At 44.4% G+C, this 19,201-nt stretch overlaps 3 protein-coding genes across 3 annotated transcripts; 2 read left to right on the top strand and 1 right to left on the bottom strand.

Annotated features, from left to right (window-relative positions):
* Positions 1-836: 836 nt before the first annotated feature.
* On the bottom strand, positions 837-2,173 carry LOC137914653 (cytochrome b-245 chaperone 1 homolog). The gene is made up of 5 exons (XM_068758166.1): positions 2,086-2,173; positions 1,802-1,843; positions 1,539-1,709; positions 1,318-1,462; positions 837-1,048 (listed from the first exon to the last, which is right to left on the bottom strand). Exons 1-5 carry the CDS (start codon positions 2,171-2,173, stop codon positions 886-888), a joined length of 609 nt encoding a protein of 202 aa, XP_068614267.1. The 3' UTR covers positions 837-885.
* A 2,907-nt stretch (positions 2,174-5,080) lies between these two features.
* Positions 5,081-9,963, top strand: LOC137914665 (nuclear prelamin A recognition factor-like). Its single transcript, XM_068758182.1, has 11 exons — positions 5,081-5,122; positions 5,603-5,668; positions 6,348-6,476; positions 6,560-6,692; positions 6,877-7,011; positions 8,031-8,149; positions 8,301-8,430; positions 8,741-8,813; positions 9,150-9,287; positions 9,446-9,603; positions 9,716-9,963. The coding sequence occupies exons 1-11, from the start codon at positions 5,081-5,083 to the stop codon at positions 9,961-9,963; spliced, it is 1,371 nt and encodes a 456-aa protein (XP_068614283.1).
* A 1,928-nt stretch (positions 9,964-11,891) lies between these two features.
* LOC137914662 (NADPH:adrenodoxin oxidoreductase, mitochondrial-like) lies at positions 11,892-18,831 on the top strand. The gene is made up of 12 exons (XM_068758178.1): positions 11,892-11,973; positions 12,129-12,226; positions 13,012-13,107; positions 13,208-13,330; positions 13,413-13,526; positions 14,098-14,199; positions 14,831-14,938; positions 16,638-16,722; positions 17,513-17,697; positions 17,792-17,963; positions 18,044-18,217; positions 18,446-18,831. Exons 1-12 carry the CDS (start codon positions 11,892-11,894, stop codon positions 18,574-18,576), a joined length of 1,470 nt encoding a protein of 489 aa, XP_068614279.1. The 3' UTR covers positions 18,577-18,831.
* The last annotated feature ends 370 nt before the right edge of the window (positions 18,832-19,201 follow it).

The following is a 19,201-nucleotide window of genomic DNA, read 5'->3' as shown; positions in this document are numbered from 1 at the left end:
TGCATTCATCTGGGTTGCAGGTTGGTTATGAATAAACGTGCAGAAGGTGATTATCGACTGGGCAGTTCTGAGAACGATGGGAAAGTAACTTTCCATTGAATTACGCACGTAAACACTCATTAGAGTTCAGTAGGAAGGCACATAAAACTGCAATCTGGGGCATATTCCCAAATAGTAATTATCTCCAAAGGGGTGAGGCGTGATATTCATTTGCAGTGCTGTACATGTACTTTACAATGACAGTAAATCTATTTCCTGTAGCATTCTCTTCAGAAAATGAACTTGAACGTTCAAAGTATTGAGTCAAAACGTCCAGTATGAGTATTTCACATGGAAATTAAATATACATTTTTACCACTACCACCCTCCCAGTGTCCCTTCCTACGCTCCGCCTAACATAAACGCTCCATACTAGACAAAGAAAAAATATGATCAAAAAAAAGTTCAGATTAATTAAAAAAAACTTGATTTGAGGTAAATATTCATTCTGCGATTTTGTTTTAGATCTCTAAAAGAGTCCTGTTATTTTCAATCACGTCTATATATCCCCTACTCACCAATAGAGAGTTGCTGTGCACTGATAGAACCTAAATGAAATCCTACAACCCTCAAATCAGTCAATTATGGTCTAACCGACGAACTTCTCTTATGGATTAGTCACGAAAAATGAGTCATGAGTTTCCTTTTGGATCCAGCAGGAAAAAAGCTTGTCAGATCATTTGCCTGTTCAGCCTTGTGCACAGGCACACTGACGTCTATAAAGAGGCCCTGGAAGAGTATATATATATATATATATCCCTGGTGTTACATGCACATGCTAAAACTACAACATGTAAAAATGACGCAAACCCACTAGCTAAAAAAGGACTGCATGTCCCGGTGAAATCAAAGTTCCACTTCTTCATCCTCTGAATCACAGCAGTCTAAGGAATCTTCCTCCTCGTCCTCTCCGTACTCGGCCTTCGCCTCTTCCTCCTGCCGCCTGCGCTGCTGCAGCTCCTCCAGTCCCAGAAAGTGCTTCAACAGTGCAGCCAATGCCTCCACGTCGCTGGCAGACGGATGGAGCAGAGGGAGAACAGCCGAATATTATTACATTGAAACCATTCAAGTGAGAGGCAGTGAAGACTTTCATCCTGCAATCAAGACACTGAACGTATTTCATCTAAAATTAAAATGGTGAAAAATGTTGTGACAACAATAGGTAGAGCAATCACAAACTTCTAATGCATTGATTTGCTGATTGTGACTAAAATCATGGCTTCAAAATTAAAGAAGGATGCAAAATGATACGTTTTATATGATGGCGGTGTCACCTACCTACGTCCCCCAAGTGTGGCACTCTGGGTCAGGGGGTAGGAGAAGCCTGCAGCCAGGCGTAGCATCAGCAGGTACCCCTTCCCCAAATAGCGGACCTTCTCTTCCTGGACGCAGACGTCACACAGCTGTGTCAGATCCAACACAACTGAGAAGAAAACATTAAACTCAATCGAGCAGTAGAAAATATCGTGATGGGCAATCCACTCTGCAAAGTTACGGACCTTTTTCTTGCCCCTTCCTCCACAAGGTCAAGACTAAAGTGTACAAGCTGAAGCTCTTGAGCTCAACCAGGTTCTTAGTCTTGTCAAACACAGCCTCCTCCCAGTCCTCCATGTTCTGCATGGCTACAAACAGACAGCCAGTCACATAGAAAAGCTTCCACAAGATGCTGTCTGTGGGATCCGAGCAAATAGAGAGTTACAGTCAGGAAAAGCAGACTTATGTAAATCAAGAGTGAAAATAGACAAACGTGTATTTCGTGCACCTGGGCTGTAGTACGCAGCTGCCAATCCAACAGATGCTATACCTGCAATTAAAATGATTCACCTCTTATTTTAGAAGCACAGTCAGGAGACAAATGAAACATTTTAATGGCATTTTGAACATCTAGAGTGAACGGTAGCTCAGCTTGTGTTATTTATTACCTCAGCAAAGGTGGCTATGTTTTACTAAACAAACTACAAAACAGAATTACATAATATTTTCTGGAGGCATAGGATATGGGCTGCAGAGTGTTTTATTTTATTTTCATTCTCCTCACATGCTTACCAACAAGAAGAGACCAAGAACGAATGCCCGGGGATCTTTTCAGGTGCAGCAGGGAGCCGCTGTGTTCCTCTACTGTCATGTAGCCCATCTAAATGGAGGGGAAAATAAGAACCGCATACTTCATTTATACTAAAAGCCTATTTTATATTTTATATAACCCCTGACCTAATGGATTCATTTGCCGACGTCACCAAAAGAAATGTGTTCTTTCGTATGCCTTGTGAGTATTTACTAATTTATGTTGTTTTAACAGGCCTTTTTACGACTTATGGGATTTAAAGCATGGAAATGTTCACTTATACTGAGCGCCTTACTAACTCATCATTACGTCCAGCCACGAAGAGGCCTTTAAATCCACCGATTGGATGGACTCATCTTCCCAAATCTACCTTCATCTTCAATTCATCATAGTAAAATATTTTATTTGACTTTATTTAGTCAGCGTAGGTTTTCCATTTTGTCCAGCAACAGTGACAGAAATGTATTTACACCAGTGCTTTCCTTCATAGCACATGTCAAAATATGACATCTATAAAAAAAAAAGCGCTTTTAATATTCTGCTAAGAAATATGACTTCCATTTCATTACTAGCACTTATAATAGCACTGACTAAAAAGAAAAGCCTTACTGTGTCTAAATCTAGTTTAAATATCTTAAAATCAGTGTAACAATACAACAAATCTGAGCCCAGGCACAGGAAACTATACAAGGAACTTAAGGAAGAACGGCATTTATTTACCATTTACTGGTTTTATTTATTGTTTTCCACATTAATTAATAGAATTATAATTTTCAGGATTATCCACAGTTGCAAACATGTAGTTATTAAAGACAAACATTGCTTTTCAGATGCATTTCAGTCCTTTGAGCAGAACTGGGCTGGAAAGGAGACAAGACATCTGTGGAGTAATTTAATTTAGAATTTACAAATTTTATTTGTATTGTTAAATGTCGATGATTTATGTGCTACTAAGGACTTTCAACGGAAACAAGACCGCAAGGGCTTTTTAGAAATGCTCCTCTTAGACAGGATGTTTGACTGTACTTGTACTGTAATACGTGCTACTGTGTGACTGTACTTGTACTCTAACATTCTATCTAATAAATATATTCATCATCAGTAATGCAGGTGGGAATCTCAACATCTTAGCTCCAAACCATTGTCTAAGGCTTCCTATCGCAAGTGGTACAAGAAAAAAAACACGTAGATGTCTTTCTTTGGGTGGATTTTAAAAATCCCAAACACATTAAAGATGCTCTTGATGATGCTGGTGATTTGGAGTGATAAAGAGCCTGTGTGAAACTGTGTGAAACAGTTTGACCACTTACCTTTACCTCTCTTTCTCTAAATCACCTTGTAGATTTGGTAAACGAGTATTCATGAATTGAAACGCATGCACAGAATTATGAGGAAGTTCTTCTCATGTTATTGCACCAACTGTCCTGAATGGGTGATACTTCCTTCCTGAAGTCGTCTGTTGTGATTGGTCGTGTTTACGTTCCTTGAACCTTCGAAATAAAAGCATGAAACTCTTTCGTACAAAAGAAAATAGGCCTTTGTATTATGTCTTCGGATTACTGTATATTCATTTCCATTTTACACAGAAAATGATAATTTAATAGGACTAAAGAATACTTAATTTTTCCATTATCTTAACAAAGATTATGACTATTTTTTGTTCTTATTCGGTCATTACTTTGAAAAATCTATATCTGTCGAGGTTTTTCGCATCCAACAATCGATTATTATTGGAAACGATTATTAATTTCTGATTATTTACACATCAAACTTTCTCATGAATTTCGACATCGCCAGCGCTGCAAACTATACTATACTAATACTATAACTAGCAAGCGACAGTATTTACTTGTAAAATTGTGTGCACTTGTACCTGCTGATTGTAAAACTCCATGTTTTGTGTTATGCTCGTGGAATTTAGACACTTTTATTAAAAGTATCTTGGAAAAAATATATAATTGCGGACGTTCACATTAGAATTACTTTTGTAGTACAAAAATAAGGTCCAACAACTTTTATTGCTACTACTAATCAACCACTACTACAACTACTTATAATAATAATAGTAATAATAATATAATGATAATAATAGTGATATTAATAATAGTAATGTTAATAATAATAATCATCATCATAATAATAATAATAATACCTGATATTTTAATGAGAGACTTCATACGTCATCGTCACGCTGGTCCAATCAGAGGCCTCGCCGTCAGATCGCTGCTCCGTTTGCGCATGCGTCCTAGCTGCACCGGGTACACAATGGAGTCGGGCGGACGTAGACGTGACTTGCTTCCATACTCGGACACTTTTCAGCGCACCGGGTTTTATACCGCGGTATGACCGCGAAGATTCAAGCGGGCAGGCGAACCCCGGTGATCCCCGGTCCCAGACGACCCCCGGTATCAGACGAACCCCCGGTCCCAGGCGACCCGGCTCGAAGCGGAGTCCTGAACGATCCTGCAGTGCTGCTTTATTTAAATGTCCTCCGCTTTTCTTTTTGCACGCCTTTGTCTGAGACTGAACGAGGAACGGGGGTGAGTTCTCTTGGACTTCGGCCTCGTCATGTGAACACGTTAAACTGGTTTTACCCTTCATAGCATCGAAGCGAGCGCACAGGTTATAATTCACTATAAAGCAGCGCTGCGGAAGGGCCGCGGAGTCTGCTTTGAAACGAATGACACCTTTCAGACAGCTAATGTGGCGGGGGGGGGGGGGGCATGTGTGTGTAATTAACATTATCTATTGAGATTGTAATTACAGGATAATTATTGCCCGTTTCTCTCCGCCATAGAGCTGCTGTTTATGATAAGCAGGCTGCTCGACGACCCGGGGGGGGGGGGGGCAGCAGCAGACTCAGTCATCAGAAACCAGAAACACGGAGGCTGACGGTGCTCTCCTCTCCTCTCTCTCCTCTTCCTCTTCCTCTTCCTCTTCCTCTTCCTCTGAACTTACAGATAACTGCAGAGCGAAATGTCCGAGCTCAAGGATAAGTGTGAGAACTGCACCAAGCAGGTACGTTTGAATCGTCCCGTCCATCGTCCCGTCCATCGTCCCGTCCATTGTTTCCATCATCTCGTCCATCCTCCCGTCCATCGTCCCGTCCATCGTCCCGTCCATCGTCCCGTCCATCGTCCCGTCCATCGTCCCGTCCATCGTCCCGTCCATCGTTTCCATCGTCCCGTCCATCGTTTCCATCGTCTCGTCCATCGTCCCGTCCATTGTTTCCATCGTCTCGTCCATCGTCCCGTCCATCGTCCCGTCCATCGTCCCGTCCATCGTTTCCATCGTCCCGTCCATCGTTTCCATCGTCTCGTCCATTGTCCCGTCCATTGTTTCCATCGTCTCGTCCATCGTCCCGTCCATCGTCCCGTCCATCGTGCCCATTGTCTTCGTCCATTGTCTTCGTCCCTCGTCTTTGTCCATTGTCTTTGTCCATTGTCCCGTCCATCGTCCCGTCCCTCGTCTTCTTTACTGATGCGTTTCCTCTCTCAGTGCAACAAGAAACGGAGCGACGGCGGCGTGAATGTGCGGCAGCACCGAGGCGACGTCAGCGAGCAGGTAACGTCTGCTTCCACGTTAATGAGCGTCTGATTATCAGACGATTGATCAGAAATCAGGTCCATATTAGGTCCATTTGCTCAACGTTTAGCTGAACTGGTTTAAAGCAGCGTGTAAGATCTCCGTCTCCGTCTCCGTTCCGTTAAACAGCCGCGGCTTATCTCTCTAGCAAAGACAATGTTTCATGTGAAGCAACAATATGAGACACAAAGTGGATGTCGGGGTTTACTGGCAAAAGCATAGCATTTAGCATAGCATTTAGCTGCTGCTTCTTCTTCTGCTGCCCTCAAAAGCATTGAAACCCCTGACTGGACTCGGCAGTCCACCTGCACCTGAGAGACGCGGGGACGCTCCGTTTGGGGACAGTACTGTCCAGGTTCTAGCCAGGGAATACAGAAGGATTGAGAGACGGGTTAAAGAATCTATTTTTGTCAACCTGGAGAAAGCGTCTCTGAAACGACGCCATCCACCGGCTACAATGACCTTCGTCCCCCCCCAAACAGTCCCCAAGAACTAAAGAAGCCTCCCGAGTGAGACGTGAAACGTCTTCAACCAAATCCAGACGATTATCTTTCTCGATTCACCTCGAGTCGGGTGACCGAGACGCTTTTGGTCCTCTAATAAGTAGCTGGAGTTCTACACCCTCTATTTAACCACGTTGTGTTTTCCCCCCGCTCAGGCGACTGAAGGATCCCCGCTGCCGCTGAGCGCCTGTCTGTCCTGCGACGGCTGTCTGTCAGAGGAGGAGACTCTGAAGATCTCCCAGCAGAACCTGGAGGCGGTGCAGCGAGTTCTCCTCCTCAATAAGGTGCGAGGAAGTCGGCGCTCTGGCGTCGGCGTGAGCCGCGCCTTCCTTGGTGACGATGTTTCTCCCCGTTTTCTCCCCGGCAGAAGTGCGACGTGTCGAAGCACAAAGTGTTGGTGGCGTCCGTCTGTCCACAGTCGCTGCCTTTTTTCGCGGTCAAGTTTGGTCTGGATGTCACCGAGGCTGCCCACAAGCTCTGTGGCTTCCTCAAGAGCTTAGGTGAGCGGCTGGCGTTCGCTGCGTCGCGATGAAGCGTGTGAAACGGCGTTAAAGCAATCCTTCACGCAGGTTCGCTAACGGCTTCTGCGTTTGTGAGCCTTCTCCGTTTTTAATCCTTGTACTTGTATAGTCCGACGTGTCTTTGTCATTGGTCAGTGAGCGTGTCTGTGGGGTTTCCCTGCAGGGGTGCAGTACGTGTTCGACACCACTCTGGCGGCAGGCTTCAGCATCTTGGAGAGTCAGAAGGAGTTCGTTCAGAGATACAGGAAGAAGCACCACGACTCGCACGCCTTGCCCATGTTCACCTCCGCCTGCCCAGGTGAGACTCCCTTTCTCCCCCCTCCCCCCCCCCCCCTTCCTCCCCAGCCTCTTGGCGTCCACGCTTTCCTGCCATCTGAGCCGCTCTCTAACCTAATCCGTAGCCGCCGCCGCTCTCCTGCTTGTCAGTCAGGAGGCGTGGCTTGTTTTAAAAGAAGAGATAAGAGTCGCGTGCTGGTGAGGAAAGATAGAGAGATCATGTTTCACCACTCCCTTCTCCAGAGATAGAAAAGGGGAGAGTTAAGGGCTCCATTCCATTCACCCCCCCCCATCCCCCCTACTATCCTGGAGAGCTGGACGCATGTTACACTGCTGCGTTTTGTTTTTTTTCACTTAGATTTTATTTCAATTTTTTAACAGCAACAGAGCATTTAATATCAGTATTCTTGTCCACATGATACATAATATAACATAGTAGTAAGACAGCATATCCACATTAAGATTTTTAGGTTACATTTTCCTATATAATGAAAAAATAAATCTTAATTACGGTGTGTAATTGCAGTCGTAGTGAGTAAGTTATCTTTTCCATTTCGTGAAGTTCTTTCAGTTTTACTTTCCAAACGTTAAGCGGCGGTGGCTCTGTCTTCATCCATGAAATTGTAATGCATTTCAGGGCTGCTGTAAAAAGTATGGATAAAAGGTCGGTTGCAGATCGTCCTAGCAGCCCTGGTGGAGTAAGACCCAGAACAGCCACCGTCACATCCCTCGGTATTTCAAACTGAAGGATCCGGTTTATGGCAGTATACACCTCATCCCAAAAATGTTGTATTTTAGGACATGACCAGAGTATGTGTATGATTAGGCACATCCGTGCCGCAGTTTCTCCAGCATAGACTTGGTATATTCGGTGTCATTTTAGTTACAATGTCTGGAGTCCTAAAATATCTGCTGAGTATTTTCCATTTGAATTCTCTCCGTGTATTTGAATTTGTAGTCTGGTGTGCCGCTATACATGCCTCTTTCCATAATTTGTCAGCTGCGTTTTTCCGTGGCTCATTCTGCCCGTGTGTGTCCCAGGGTGGATCCGCTACTCCGAGCGCGTCCTGGGCAGCCTTGTGACCCCTCATATCTGCACAGCCAGGTCTCCTCAGCAGATCATGGGCTGTCTGGTCAAAGACTACTTCTCTAAGCAGCAGGTGAGCGCCCCCTGTCTGCCGTGGTAAACCCTGGAAGCTCACGCTGGCTTCTCATCTAGCTCCAATAAGGAAGATGTGTAAATGCTTCACCCCCCTCCCCCGAGAAGAACCCGCCTCATCGTGTGGTTCTTCCCTCTTCCTGTTTTCACAGAAGCTGAGTCCGGAGAACGTCTACCACGTGTTGGTGGCTCCCTGCTTTGATAAGAAGCTGGAGGCTGTCAGGGAGGAGTTTTACAACAGCCTGCTCGAGACCAGAGATGTGGACTGCGTCCTCACCTCAGGTTTGACCCACTCGCTCCCACACTGGGAGCGGTTCTGTTGTTTTGAGGCCATGGTTTTGTTAAATCCAGCTTGTGTGAGCCTTTGAAGTTCCGTGTCTCCCTGGTGGGTACGTTACACTTAAACCCTGCAGGCCGGCGGGACTTCTTTTACTCTGTCCTGCTTGCATCAGAGACGGTGCCAGTTGTTAAAGTCACATGACTTTTAAAACTTCTGTGTTAGATTTTGTCTGCAATAAGCAGCTGCTTAATAAAGAGAACACGCTACCCGAGAGATCTGCAGTAACACTGGTCTTTTTTTTTTATGAATCAGGGGAGATTTTTTACCTGATTGAGCAGAGGAAGGTTTCAGTGGAAGATCTGGACTCAGTTCCTCTGGATCAAGTGTGAGTAGAAGGATTTGTTGTTGCCCTATTTGCTATATTGATTTAAAATAATAAAGAACACGATGTTCGGTTAATGATTCGATTCGATGGTTCAGTAACTAAACCGACTCCGTTAATGAATTCTATATTTCCACACTTTCATGGTTACTGTGGACGATGCGGCGCTGCTCTGACTATAAAACGAAATTATTTAGATGCTAGCTTCTACGTTTCTGTTACAAGTAGCTAAGGCAACAAAATAAATCTAAAGTCCAAGTAATTCTGCTGATTATTTGGTACCTGAATGAGATTTCACTGAGTTGCCATGGAGACAGTCGCCTGTACTCTCACCTCCAGGCTGGGAGAGCCTGGAGACATGGCGCTGGTCAGGCATGAGGGCCGAGGCTCTGAAGGCTTCCTGGAGCACATCTTCAAACACGCTGCCAAAGAACTCTTCGGTCTTGATGTCCACGAGGTCACATACAAGAATCTCAGGTGAGACCTTGAGATTTATTCTGGATTGGACAGCCACAGTGCGCTGGAGGGCGGTCACTATTCTGACCGATTTATCTCTACGCCTCGTCCTTTAGTGTGGAAACTTGTGGTTCTTTTGTTTTGAAGCCCTTTTCGTGAGCACTCTGTTAATTTTTCAGGAACCGTGACTTCCAGGAAGTGACTCTGGAGCGAGACGGGGAAACTCTGCTGCAGTTTGCAGCCGTTTACGGTTTCAGCAACATCCAGACCCTGGTTCACCGAATGAGAAAGGGACGAGTGCCTTACCAGCTGGTGGAGGTGCTGTCCTGCACAGGAGGTAAACCTACAAGCGTCACTGGTTTCAAATGCGAGTCCAAGATGCGTTGCTGGAAGTGCTCCCCTTGAGCATGGAGCTGCTGGTGGCATCCCTTTTCTGTCTGTCTTCTAAGGATGCTTGAGTGGCCGCGGTCAGACGGGGAGTGAGGCGGTGGCCCGCGTTGATAAAGCGCTGATCCAGCAGATGGAAGAGGCCTACAGCAGCCTGCCAGTCCGTCTGCCCGAAGTTAACCCCACCATTCACACGCTCTATCTAGACTGGCTGCAAGGCCAGGATTCCCTGAAGGCCAGCAGCCTCCTGCACACGCAGTACAGAAACCAGAGTCCCAGCCACACGCAGCCCCCACACATGCAGTGGTGAACCTTTTATTTTTAAGATATTTACGATAATTGGTCATGCTGGCAGGACAGATGCCGCTACAGATCAGAGCTGCAGTGCTTCCATTTTGACCACAAGGGGCAAAGGTTGTTCTTAACATCAGCTGATCTACTGTGTCCAATTTGAGCCTGATGTCGACTGAGGGTTTGCAGTCCCGGAAAACAACTGACGCAATTTTTATAGACAGTGTTGTCAGATAAATCCTCGTGAAAACATACTCGTCCAGTTACCTGATGGATCAGATGTCCTGAAAAACAAGGACGTCTGCAGCAGGTGTGAAAGCATGAATTGAACCTGCGGGTGCTGAATGTATGTTAGAGAACTCTAATATATTCCAGATGTATGAATATGAAAACTTGTCTGCACCTCTCCTCACTTAAAGACAAGACGGTGTGTCCTTATAGACATTCATGACTATGCAACAGCTCGTCTTATCTCAACTGTTTGTCAATGCAGAGGGTTAAAGGTCATTAACACTCGCTAACCCTGCAGGGAGTGTTTACTTCTGTGTGACTATCAGACAAATGTTTGGTAAAGAATCACTGAAGAATATTTTCTTTTTCTTTTTTATGGTACAAGATTATTTCATTTGTATTGTCACTTTATCATTCCACAAACATGTACTCTTAAATTCTATGTTTTGTTTTGCTTTACAGGATGAAAAAGCGATGTGAAGTACATTTAGCCAAGTGTTACATTTTGGTGGCGCGTCTCAGCGGACATTGTTCACACTTGTTAATTTTTTATGTGTGCTGCAGAAGACGTGGCTTTCAGTTTTTAAATGTTATGCAGTTTAATGCTATTACCATATTAAACAAAATACTGAAAATCCACAGTTTGACATTTTGAGAAATCGTCTTTAAGTGTTCAACATCTTCCATGCAACAAATGTGCTGCAAAGTATACAGAAAATAAATTTACTGAAAAACGGAAAGAAAGGCTTTTGGGGCGGTGAAAGAAACGAGGATGAAAATGAGCTACGGACAATGATTTATTCTACTGAGCAGGGTAAAATAAAGATGGCACATACAGTAATTTCCCATTTCAGATACGCTTGGAGCTGCTCTCACAATGGTACAAGGACAAGGACATATACTGTCCCTGTGTTTCTACAGTCTCAGAAGAACTTCAGATCTGTCAGAAGTAAAACCATTCAGATCTGACAGTCCTGAAACCGTTGTCCCTCAGAGGCGTCAGTATCGTCCCTACTTGATCACTTCTGCAGCTTCTGAAGATGCTTTAGACTTCAATTGTATTCTTGAAGTTAAGAGTTGTAAAGCCGTTATTTCTTTAAATGTTTATGATTATGATACAGCTAATAAAAACCTGAAAATTTGATCACTGGAAGGAGTTCCATATTATAATCTCACGTTCGAGTCAGCTAATTAAAACACCTGCAAAGGTTTTTCCTTTATTTTTTATCCTTCCATTTTTAAACTGAGCTTTTTTCCCACAGAATAAAGTCAGATTTCTGAGATTTAATTCAGTTAAATAAAGTCAGAATACTAAGAGGGACTGAAGTGAGACGTACGACTTTTTTTCCTGCCTTTAAGTTTTTTTACGTCTTACTTTATTCTCAGAACCGAAGAATGTTACGCTTGTAAATTTTGAAGCGTATACAAGTACGTTGTTGTGGAACCCACGTCTTAATTCACTGGTGTGCACCGGATTAATTAGGGTGTAACACACAAGGTGCAGCCTTATAAAACGTCTCTCAATACGGAAGTACCGTCTATTAACTATGCTAAAACTATTGTCTGCACGCTAAACGAAGCGCAAATATAGCTAACTTAGCTAGTTTGTAGCTCGTAGCCTGCGGAAACTAGCCTGGAGCTACGAACGTTGTTCGTCCTCGCTTTTGCTCGCAGTGGCATTGTTGTCATCTCTTCCGGTCAAAGCCAGGCGAGGCCATGAACGGGCCTAAAGTGCTGTCTTCTGGGTTGAACCTGTGGACGTCGGGCAGAAGTCGGTGGATAAGTCGGCTTCATGACGGTGAGAAACTCTGACGCCGCTGCAGTTTAGTTAACGCAACCGGTCCTCGCTGTTTTCCTGTAAGTAGTAAAACACAAGTAAAGGTTTCAGGCTCCATTATCGGTGTGGCGTCTCGTGCACGAGCAGCGCTGACGATCACCTGTCCGTTCGTGCAGGCGTCGGTGGGAAGTCGTCGTGCTCGTCCTGCGGTCCGAAGGTGTGCATCGTCGGCAGCGGCCCTGCGGGGTTCTACACGGCGCAGTATCTGATCAAGGTATTCTTTCAGTAGTTAAAGAACGTAATACGTAAGAATGAATGCTGACGTGTTGTTTTGTTGATTTTATATATTGTGTTAAAGTACATTTCGCTGTAATTTGGAGAAAGTCCAAATAATTCTGATTTATTTTAAGCCTTGCCTACAATGACAACACAGTCAAAGACATTAAGTGTGTAGAGATGGAATAACTGCGTCTGCGTAACTCTGAAAGTATATTCTCTTTTGTGTTATGATGTTTTTATTTATTTATATAGATAATACATAAAGAACAGAATATAACAGTCAGCAACTCTCTTCCAAATATAGAATGAGATTAAAGAAAAGCTCTTGGACTTTGTGTATTATTTGAGTGAGGCGTGTGAGACGAGGGTTGAGCCTGAGACCAAGCACAAACATCCCTTTACAATCGAATCGCTCATATTTCATGAACTCATCGTTTAGTTTTTAGGAACATTTTCAAAGTGTTTTGCATTGTTCATCAGTGATCAGATTAATATACTGACATTAATACAACTGCAAGGAAGACATAGATGAGGCTTTCTAAAGGAATATGTTGTACGAATGCTATTTTTTACTTATTTTTAAGTTCAGCTGATGGCACTAAAGGAATAAAGGGATTCATTATTTTATAGAATGCAGATATCTCAAATCACTTGCAAGCTTGGATAATCTAAAAGTTTCTGACGATGATAATGTGGCCGTCCTTCTGTCGTCAGATACTTATGGATTCCGTATTCCACGCAGTATTCCACGCAGTATCTCTTTGCTTTTCATCCTCCCAGGCCCGTCGGGATGTCGAGGTGGACATTTATGAGCGGCTACCTGTCCCCTTTGGTCTGGTCCGGTTCGGAGTGGCCCCCGATCATCCTGAAGTAAAGGTCAGTCACACTTAGACTACTGCGGTTTCTCGTTTTTTTTTGAATCGTCGCTCTTTTCAGCACACCGGTTTAAATAATTCCGATCGTTTCCTCTCATCAGAATGTTATCAATGCGTTCACGCAGACGGCCAAACACTCGCGCTGCAGCTTTTATGGAAATGTGGCTGTGGGGAAGGATGTGAGCGTGGCGGAGCTGCAGCAGGCCTACCACGCAGTGGTGCTGGTAGGAGGAGCCAAAGCAGACATGTCTGTGTGTGTGTGCGTGCATGCTGACGCGGTGTTTTGTTCTTGTGTTTGGTTGGTAGAGCTATGGGGCAGAGAGCAACAGGAGGATCGGGGTCCCAGGAGAAGACTTGGCTGGTGTGCACGCGGCCAAAGACTTCGTGGGCTGGTACAACGGGACGCCCACGAGTCGAGAGGTTCGCTCCTCACTCCGTCATCTGGCTTTGTGCCTCCCCGTTGGTTGCAGCTGTGCTCGGAATCCCTTTCTTGTTGACATGTTGTCTCCGGAACACCGAGGACTGTCTTCATGCTTGATCCCAACGTCCACCTGGATTCAAGGGTGAACTGATTAGAGCTCAAAGGACCTCACAGAACACATCTGGCCGAGTCTGTAGATAATTACCGCCGCCAAGGACGTCGGGCTTTCGCCGCCATTTATCTGTCGGTTTGACTTTTAGCAAGATAACTCGCAAAGTTACGGATCTTAATTTTCAGGAAATGTTGGGAATTTTACCAGCAACCGATGATTACATTTTGGTGATGATCCAGAAGAGTTCCTGGATTCTGGTTCACTTCAAGTGGAACGCCCAAACGTAATTAACATTGCAGTCAATGGAGCTTCAATGTTTGTTCCTTTATCTCGGTAGATTATTGACTGATGTTTTTCGTGGTTGGTGTATAAAGAACCAAGAACAATCTAGAACCTTTTGGTGCTGATCCAGATCACCGTGTGGACGGTGTAATTTTCTCTGTTATCTTTCCTGCCAGCTGAGACCAGACCTGAGCTGTGAAACCGCGGTCATTCTGGGTCAGGGAAATGTGGCCTTGGATGTAGCAAGAATCCTGCTGTCTCCCGTTGACGTTTTAGAGGTGAGACACTCCGGCCTTGGATATTTAAGATGTATTTCAGTGACTAATGTGCTGTAATAATCGCCCATCAATGAGAAGGGTAACAAAGAGAAAAGGTTTCCACGCTTAAATCATTCAGTAGAATCCTTCTGGATTGCTGTTCACTGAAAAGACTGCGGCGTTTGTAACTGATGAGATGTGAGAGATAAGAAATCGCTGATTTGTATAGTTGTAAGCTATCTCCATGGCAACTCAGGGGAAAAAAAAGCATCCATAGCTTGAGATCTCTTGTATTTTATTAATGGGCGGAGGAGATGAACATGTTGGAAGACGCAGGTGATTTTTATCGCCACCATCTTTTTTTTTTTGGTGGATTTAACTTCAACAACTTCTGTTCTAAAATAAAATAAAAAATGTGAGTTCAAAACCGATGGCTTAAAGAGATGCTAGCTTAGTGGATTGAGCTCTATGTATGTTCTGATGTGAAAAAGAGTCTTGCCTGCCAAAAGTTGCCTTCATCAGCAGGAAATTATATTTCAACTTGAACATACAGAATCAGAGTTAACACCGTGAAGAAAAAACATTTCTAATCTCGCGGTAAATGCATATCAAGAGTCTCAAATGGCAAATGTGTCCTTTTTTTGTTCTGCAGAAGACTGACATCACCCAGCCAGCCCTGGAGGCTCTGGGGGAGAGTCGGGTCCGCAGGGTGCTAATTGTTGGAAGGAGAGGCCCCATGCAGGTCGCTTGTACAATCAAGGTGTGTCAGAAGATTCAAACACACCATGTGATTACAGTACATGTGCAGTTTTCCTGTGCACTTAGTGATAGTTAGATATTTCCAGCATTAACATGCCGTTACACCTGTAAGTTTCAATAGTGTTCAAAAAGTTCAGTAACTCCGCCATCCATCCACGGATGCCATCCGATCAGTTTGATCATGTTTGTGTTCATACCATCACATTTAAAGTAACAGGAGATTGTGATTTTTAGCATTAATCTCCCGCAGTGGCGTCGTTAGGCCTATTTTAGGGGGCTTCAGCCCCCCTAAAATATTCTTAAGCCCCCCTAAATAATTTTGGGTTGTTTTATAAAAAATAAAAATAAAATCTTTTTTTTTTGTTCAGTGACCAAAAAATGCGGACATATTCTATTAAAGCCGCCAGAATATATGTTTAAAAACATATATCCTGTCATTATTTACTTAAATCTGATCATGAATCAGTTTCCCCTCACTTCATGACGAAAGGTAGAGAACCCGTTCCACATATTCTTATAGAGAATGCTCGCATCACTGAAACTCCAGTCCACGTTTTCCCTGTGACCGCGCTAATTGTAGGACGTAGGTCCCTGCAGCATGTTTGAAGCTTTAGGAGAAGAACATGAATGGATGGATGAAGAATGGATATAAGAAAGTTTTTCAAGAAAGTAAGTGTTTATCACTGCTGGTAGTAACATTTAGTTATTGTGTGATAGATTTAAGGGCAAACACACAGATGCATATGGAGCTGTATGGGAGAACTACATCCCTGAGCCACGCCCACAGCCTCCCTGAATCAGGTGCAGAGACCTGCAGAACCTGGAGGAACCTGCAGGTTCACGCACTGACTAGAACTCGGACACAGTGAAAAGAGAGTTACTTTTCCCTTGTGTGGGTAGGATGGGTGGCGAGCTTGAGTTAAGATTTAAATGTGTCCTAAATGTGAGAACTTATTGAGTGGATCACACTTGAATGAACTTCAACACTAGAGCCTGAAAACAGAGGAGGTTCTGGTGGCCAGACAACAGAGGCTGGATGTTCTCCCAAATATATATTGTCTGTGCACAACCTCCTTGATTCAGACATGTTTCCCTCTCTGAAGGTTCTACCCAAGTTGCCCTAGCAGTGCCTGTAAGCAGCTGCTCATGTGAAAGGTCCTTTAGTGCGCTGCGTCTGGCTCGAACGAGCCAGAAAAGACTTCACAGTCTTGCAGTCATTGAAAAAGACAAGCTTCAGAATCACAACAGAGTGATCGACAGATTTGCTTCTCTTAGAAACAGACGGCATTCTTTGATGCTTCCATCCACCAAATAAGTTGTAATGTGAGCCATTTTTTTTATTGTTAATACTGTAAACATTCTCTTACTGGTTAAACCTGTTTGTTGTTGTACTGTATTAAAAAACAGACTGAAATAATATTAATGTATAATTTCTCAGTCCTTGTTAGCCGTTTGTGAGGTTTTGTGCTCGTACGCTACATTTGCTCACATCCTTTTCATCTCCTGGGGGCTAAGCCCCCCCTGTCCTTAAAACCTAGTGACGCCCCTGATCTCCCGTCTACGATGGCAACCTGAATATTATCGTGATGATTAGAAAAATGATGTCCAAGGTGTCTCTTATAAATGCTCCATAGCTCTTCACAAGAGGAGGCGCCATCGTCTAGCTTTGTCATGTCCTGATTTATTCCTCTGGTGTGCAGGAGCTGAGAGAAATGGTGAACCTGCCCAACGCCAGACCGGAGATGGTGGCCGCTGACTTTGAGGGTTTAACAGAGGCAGTAAAGGGTACGAAATGAAAATCTGTTATTTCTATCGTTTCCTCTTTTTGAAGAGGCCACTTCTTTTTTGTAACTGCCTCTTCATTCTAGTGTGTTTTTGAATAATTGTGTTCTTCATCTTCCTGATGTCACAAGAGCTCAATTTAAATTAAAGCGATAAAATAGGCTTCAAACAGTAACGTAAGAATCCTGGATTATTATTTTTTTACCAAATTATCCTGAGGGTAAACTGAGTGCTGGGGTGAGCAGAGCGCTCCCTGTGGAGTTATGGAGCTCGCATATGAAGAGGTGAAGGGAAATTGTCAGGAAGCAAATATGGCTGCTGCTCCCCAGTGCCGTCCTTGCCCTCAATGACCTTCAGGTCCGTCCACATCCCTGCTCCAGAAGTGATTGATGCCGTTACAACTTTAACAGTCTCCTCGCCTCTGTTCATGGCTGGCTTACAGAACCTTGATCTCATGTAGCTGAACTCGATAAGTGAGTGAAGGATGCTAAACTCGTGCCGTCAGCCATCGTGTTAATGCTGCGATGGTGAGACTACTGAAAGTTACAGCAGCGCTGAAAGCAAACCTTTATGGAAGATGTTTGAAGGTCAGTCGTTTAAAAGGTGCGATATGTAGACCAAGATGAAATGGGAGCGTTTTCAGTCTGAACATTTGAAACTTACCAAACAACGAACCATAAATGTTGGATAATTAAGATTTTTTTCTTTTTCTTTTTTAGACAAATAAGAGAGGCTAAGGGTGATCTAAAGGTGGACAGATGACCCTTTTAACAATAAGTGCCTGTGCTGCCAGGCTTGCCGCGGCCCAGGAAGCGTCTGACAGAGCTGCTGTTGAAGGTCGCAGGAGAGGAGCAGGAGAGACGGAATGAGGCCTCCCACATCTGGTCCTTCCGATTCTTCCGAAGCCCCGTCGAAATCCTGTCCAACCCTGAAAACGACAGAACAGCTGGAATCCGACTGGCAGTCAACAGGCTGGAAGTAAAGATTCCCGTTGTTAAATTCAAGCGTTATTTATTTCAACACGTGCGTCTGCTTTGTGCAGCGGCCTTGTTGAAGGAAGCTTTGTGTCCAGGGTTCAGGAGAGGGAGCCCGGGCAGTCCGCACTGGGGAAGTGGAGGATCTCGCCTGTGGCCTTGTCATTAGCAGCATCGGCTACAAGAGCCTCCCCATAGACCCGACTGTGCCATTTGACTCCCGCAGAGCCGTTGTCCCAAACAACCTGGGTCGAGTTCACCAAGCACCAGGTGCTCGGCAGATACTCTCAGAGCAGCGCTTCCTGAAGCTTCAGCCCGAACTGCTCTCCTGAAGCCATTTTTGTTTCCAGGTCTGTACTGTAGCGGCTGGCTCAAAACGGGCCCCACCGGGGTGATCGCCACCACGTTGAATAATAGCTTCGACACGGCGCGGTCCGTGGTGGAGGACATGGGATCGGGAATGCTGGATGTGTCTGCTGCCAGAGCTGGTTCACAGAGCATCAGCAGACTCCTAGAAAAGAGAGGTACTCCACCATCACCTTGTTCTATCTATCTGCTCCAATGGTTACAAAGCCTTGTTCAGTGCTGCGCTGTAGATCAGTAGGTGGCAGCAATGCGTCAACAGAATTAAATAGGATCATAGCACCTTGTCTGTCTTCCCAATATGAAATGCAGCATATGTGTTACCGATTCGTCGGGTGTCGGCTTTAACAGAAATGTTCTGAGGCTGTGCTTTCTCTGTTTGTCTCTAGGAGTGAAACCAGTGACTTTCTCAGACTGGGAGAAGATTGACAGTGTGGAGAAGGGCAGGGGTGAAGCCCCTGGGAAACCCCGAGAAAAACTACTGACTGTGGAAGAGATGCTGCAAGTGGCTCGACAATGACGTGATGCGTGTTGCAAAATCACTGTGGGCAATGATGACTCGTCAACATTGACCAGAAAAGAACGATGACTCGTCAACATCGACCAGAAAAGAAGAATAGCTCGTCAACATCGACCAGAAAAGTGCTTGACGTGGAAATAAACCTGTAGATAGTTTTACTTTTGTTGCGTTTTTCCAGGCAGAGGAACTTCTCATGCTCGTATTTTACTGTAAGCTGCCTTATGGATCACTTTACTTCATATATTACATTTTGCATTGGCCTGTATATTTTTAGTATTTAATTTGAAATAAAATATGACATTTGTGTCTCAAGCTACCGTTCTCCATTGCATTCTTGATAATTGCATTTTTGATTTGTCAGCTCAAGACTTGAGTGGATTTCCTCCTGAAATGTGGCGTACGCTCAAATAAATCCAGACGTATGAAACCGTGCCTGCGCATGAATCCAAGCACATTTCCTCCATACATCCTAATCAACGTGGAACTGAGCGCACGCTGGGGTAGCTAGCCCCGCCCTGTCCATGCCTTCATTTACATATGCAAATCATATGTTAATGACTCCTGCACCTGAGACTCCCATGGCTGCACAACCGGATAATTAAAGTTGGAGGCGCGTAAAAATATA

The sequence above is a fragment of the Brachionichthys hirsutus genome, unplaced genomic scaffold (genome assembly GCF_040956055.1).
Source record: "Brachionichthys hirsutus isolate HB-005 unplaced genomic scaffold, CSIRO-AGI_Bhir_v1 contig_881, whole genome shotgun sequence".
NCBI classification, from domain to species: Eukaryota; Metazoa; Chordata; class Actinopteri; order Lophiiformes; family Brachionichthyidae; genus Brachionichthys; species Brachionichthys hirsutus.
The sequence above is the reverse complement of the archived record's forward strand: the minus strand, read 5'-3'. Positions and strand labels throughout refer to the sequence as shown.

Bases quoted from the DNA above. Each gene is read 5' to 3' on its own strand.
- LOC137914653 (XM_068758166.1), bottom strand. From the start codon at position 2,173: ATGGGCTACATGACAGTAGAGGAACACAGCGGCTCCCTGCTGCACCTG. The intron at 1,844-2,085 runs GTAAGCATGTGA...TTTTAATTGCAG, and splicing joins TTCTTGGTCTCTTCTTGTTG to GTATAGCATCTGTTGGATTG. The intron at 1,049-1,317 runs GTAGGTGACACC...TCCGTCTGCCAG, and splicing joins GCCACACTTGGGGGACGTAG to CGACGTGGAGGCATTGGCTG.
- LOC137914665 (XM_068758182.1), top strand. From the start codon at position 5,081: ATGTCCGAGCTCAAGGATAAGTGTGAGAACTGCACCAAGCAG. The intron at 5,669-6,347 runs GTAACGTCTGCT...CCCCCCGCTCAG, and splicing joins GAGGCGACGTCAGCGAGCAG to GCGACTGAAGGATCCCCGCT. The intron at 8,814-9,149 runs GTGAGTAGAAGG...TCTCACCTCCAG, and splicing joins TCAGTTCCTCTGGATCAAGT to GCTGGGAGAGCCTGGAGACA.
- LOC137914662 (XM_068758178.1), top strand. From the start codon at position 11,892: ATGAACGGGCCTAAAGTGCTGTCTTCTGGGTTGAACCTGTGGACGTCG. The intron at 14,200-14,830 runs GTGAGACACTCC...TTTGTTCTGCAG, and splicing joins CTCCCGTTGACGTTTTAGAG to AAGACTGACATCACCCAGCC. The intron at 14,939-16,637 runs GTGTGTCAGAAG...TCTGGTGTGCAG, and splicing joins AGGTCGCTTGTACAATCAAG to GAGCTGAGAGAAATGGTGAA.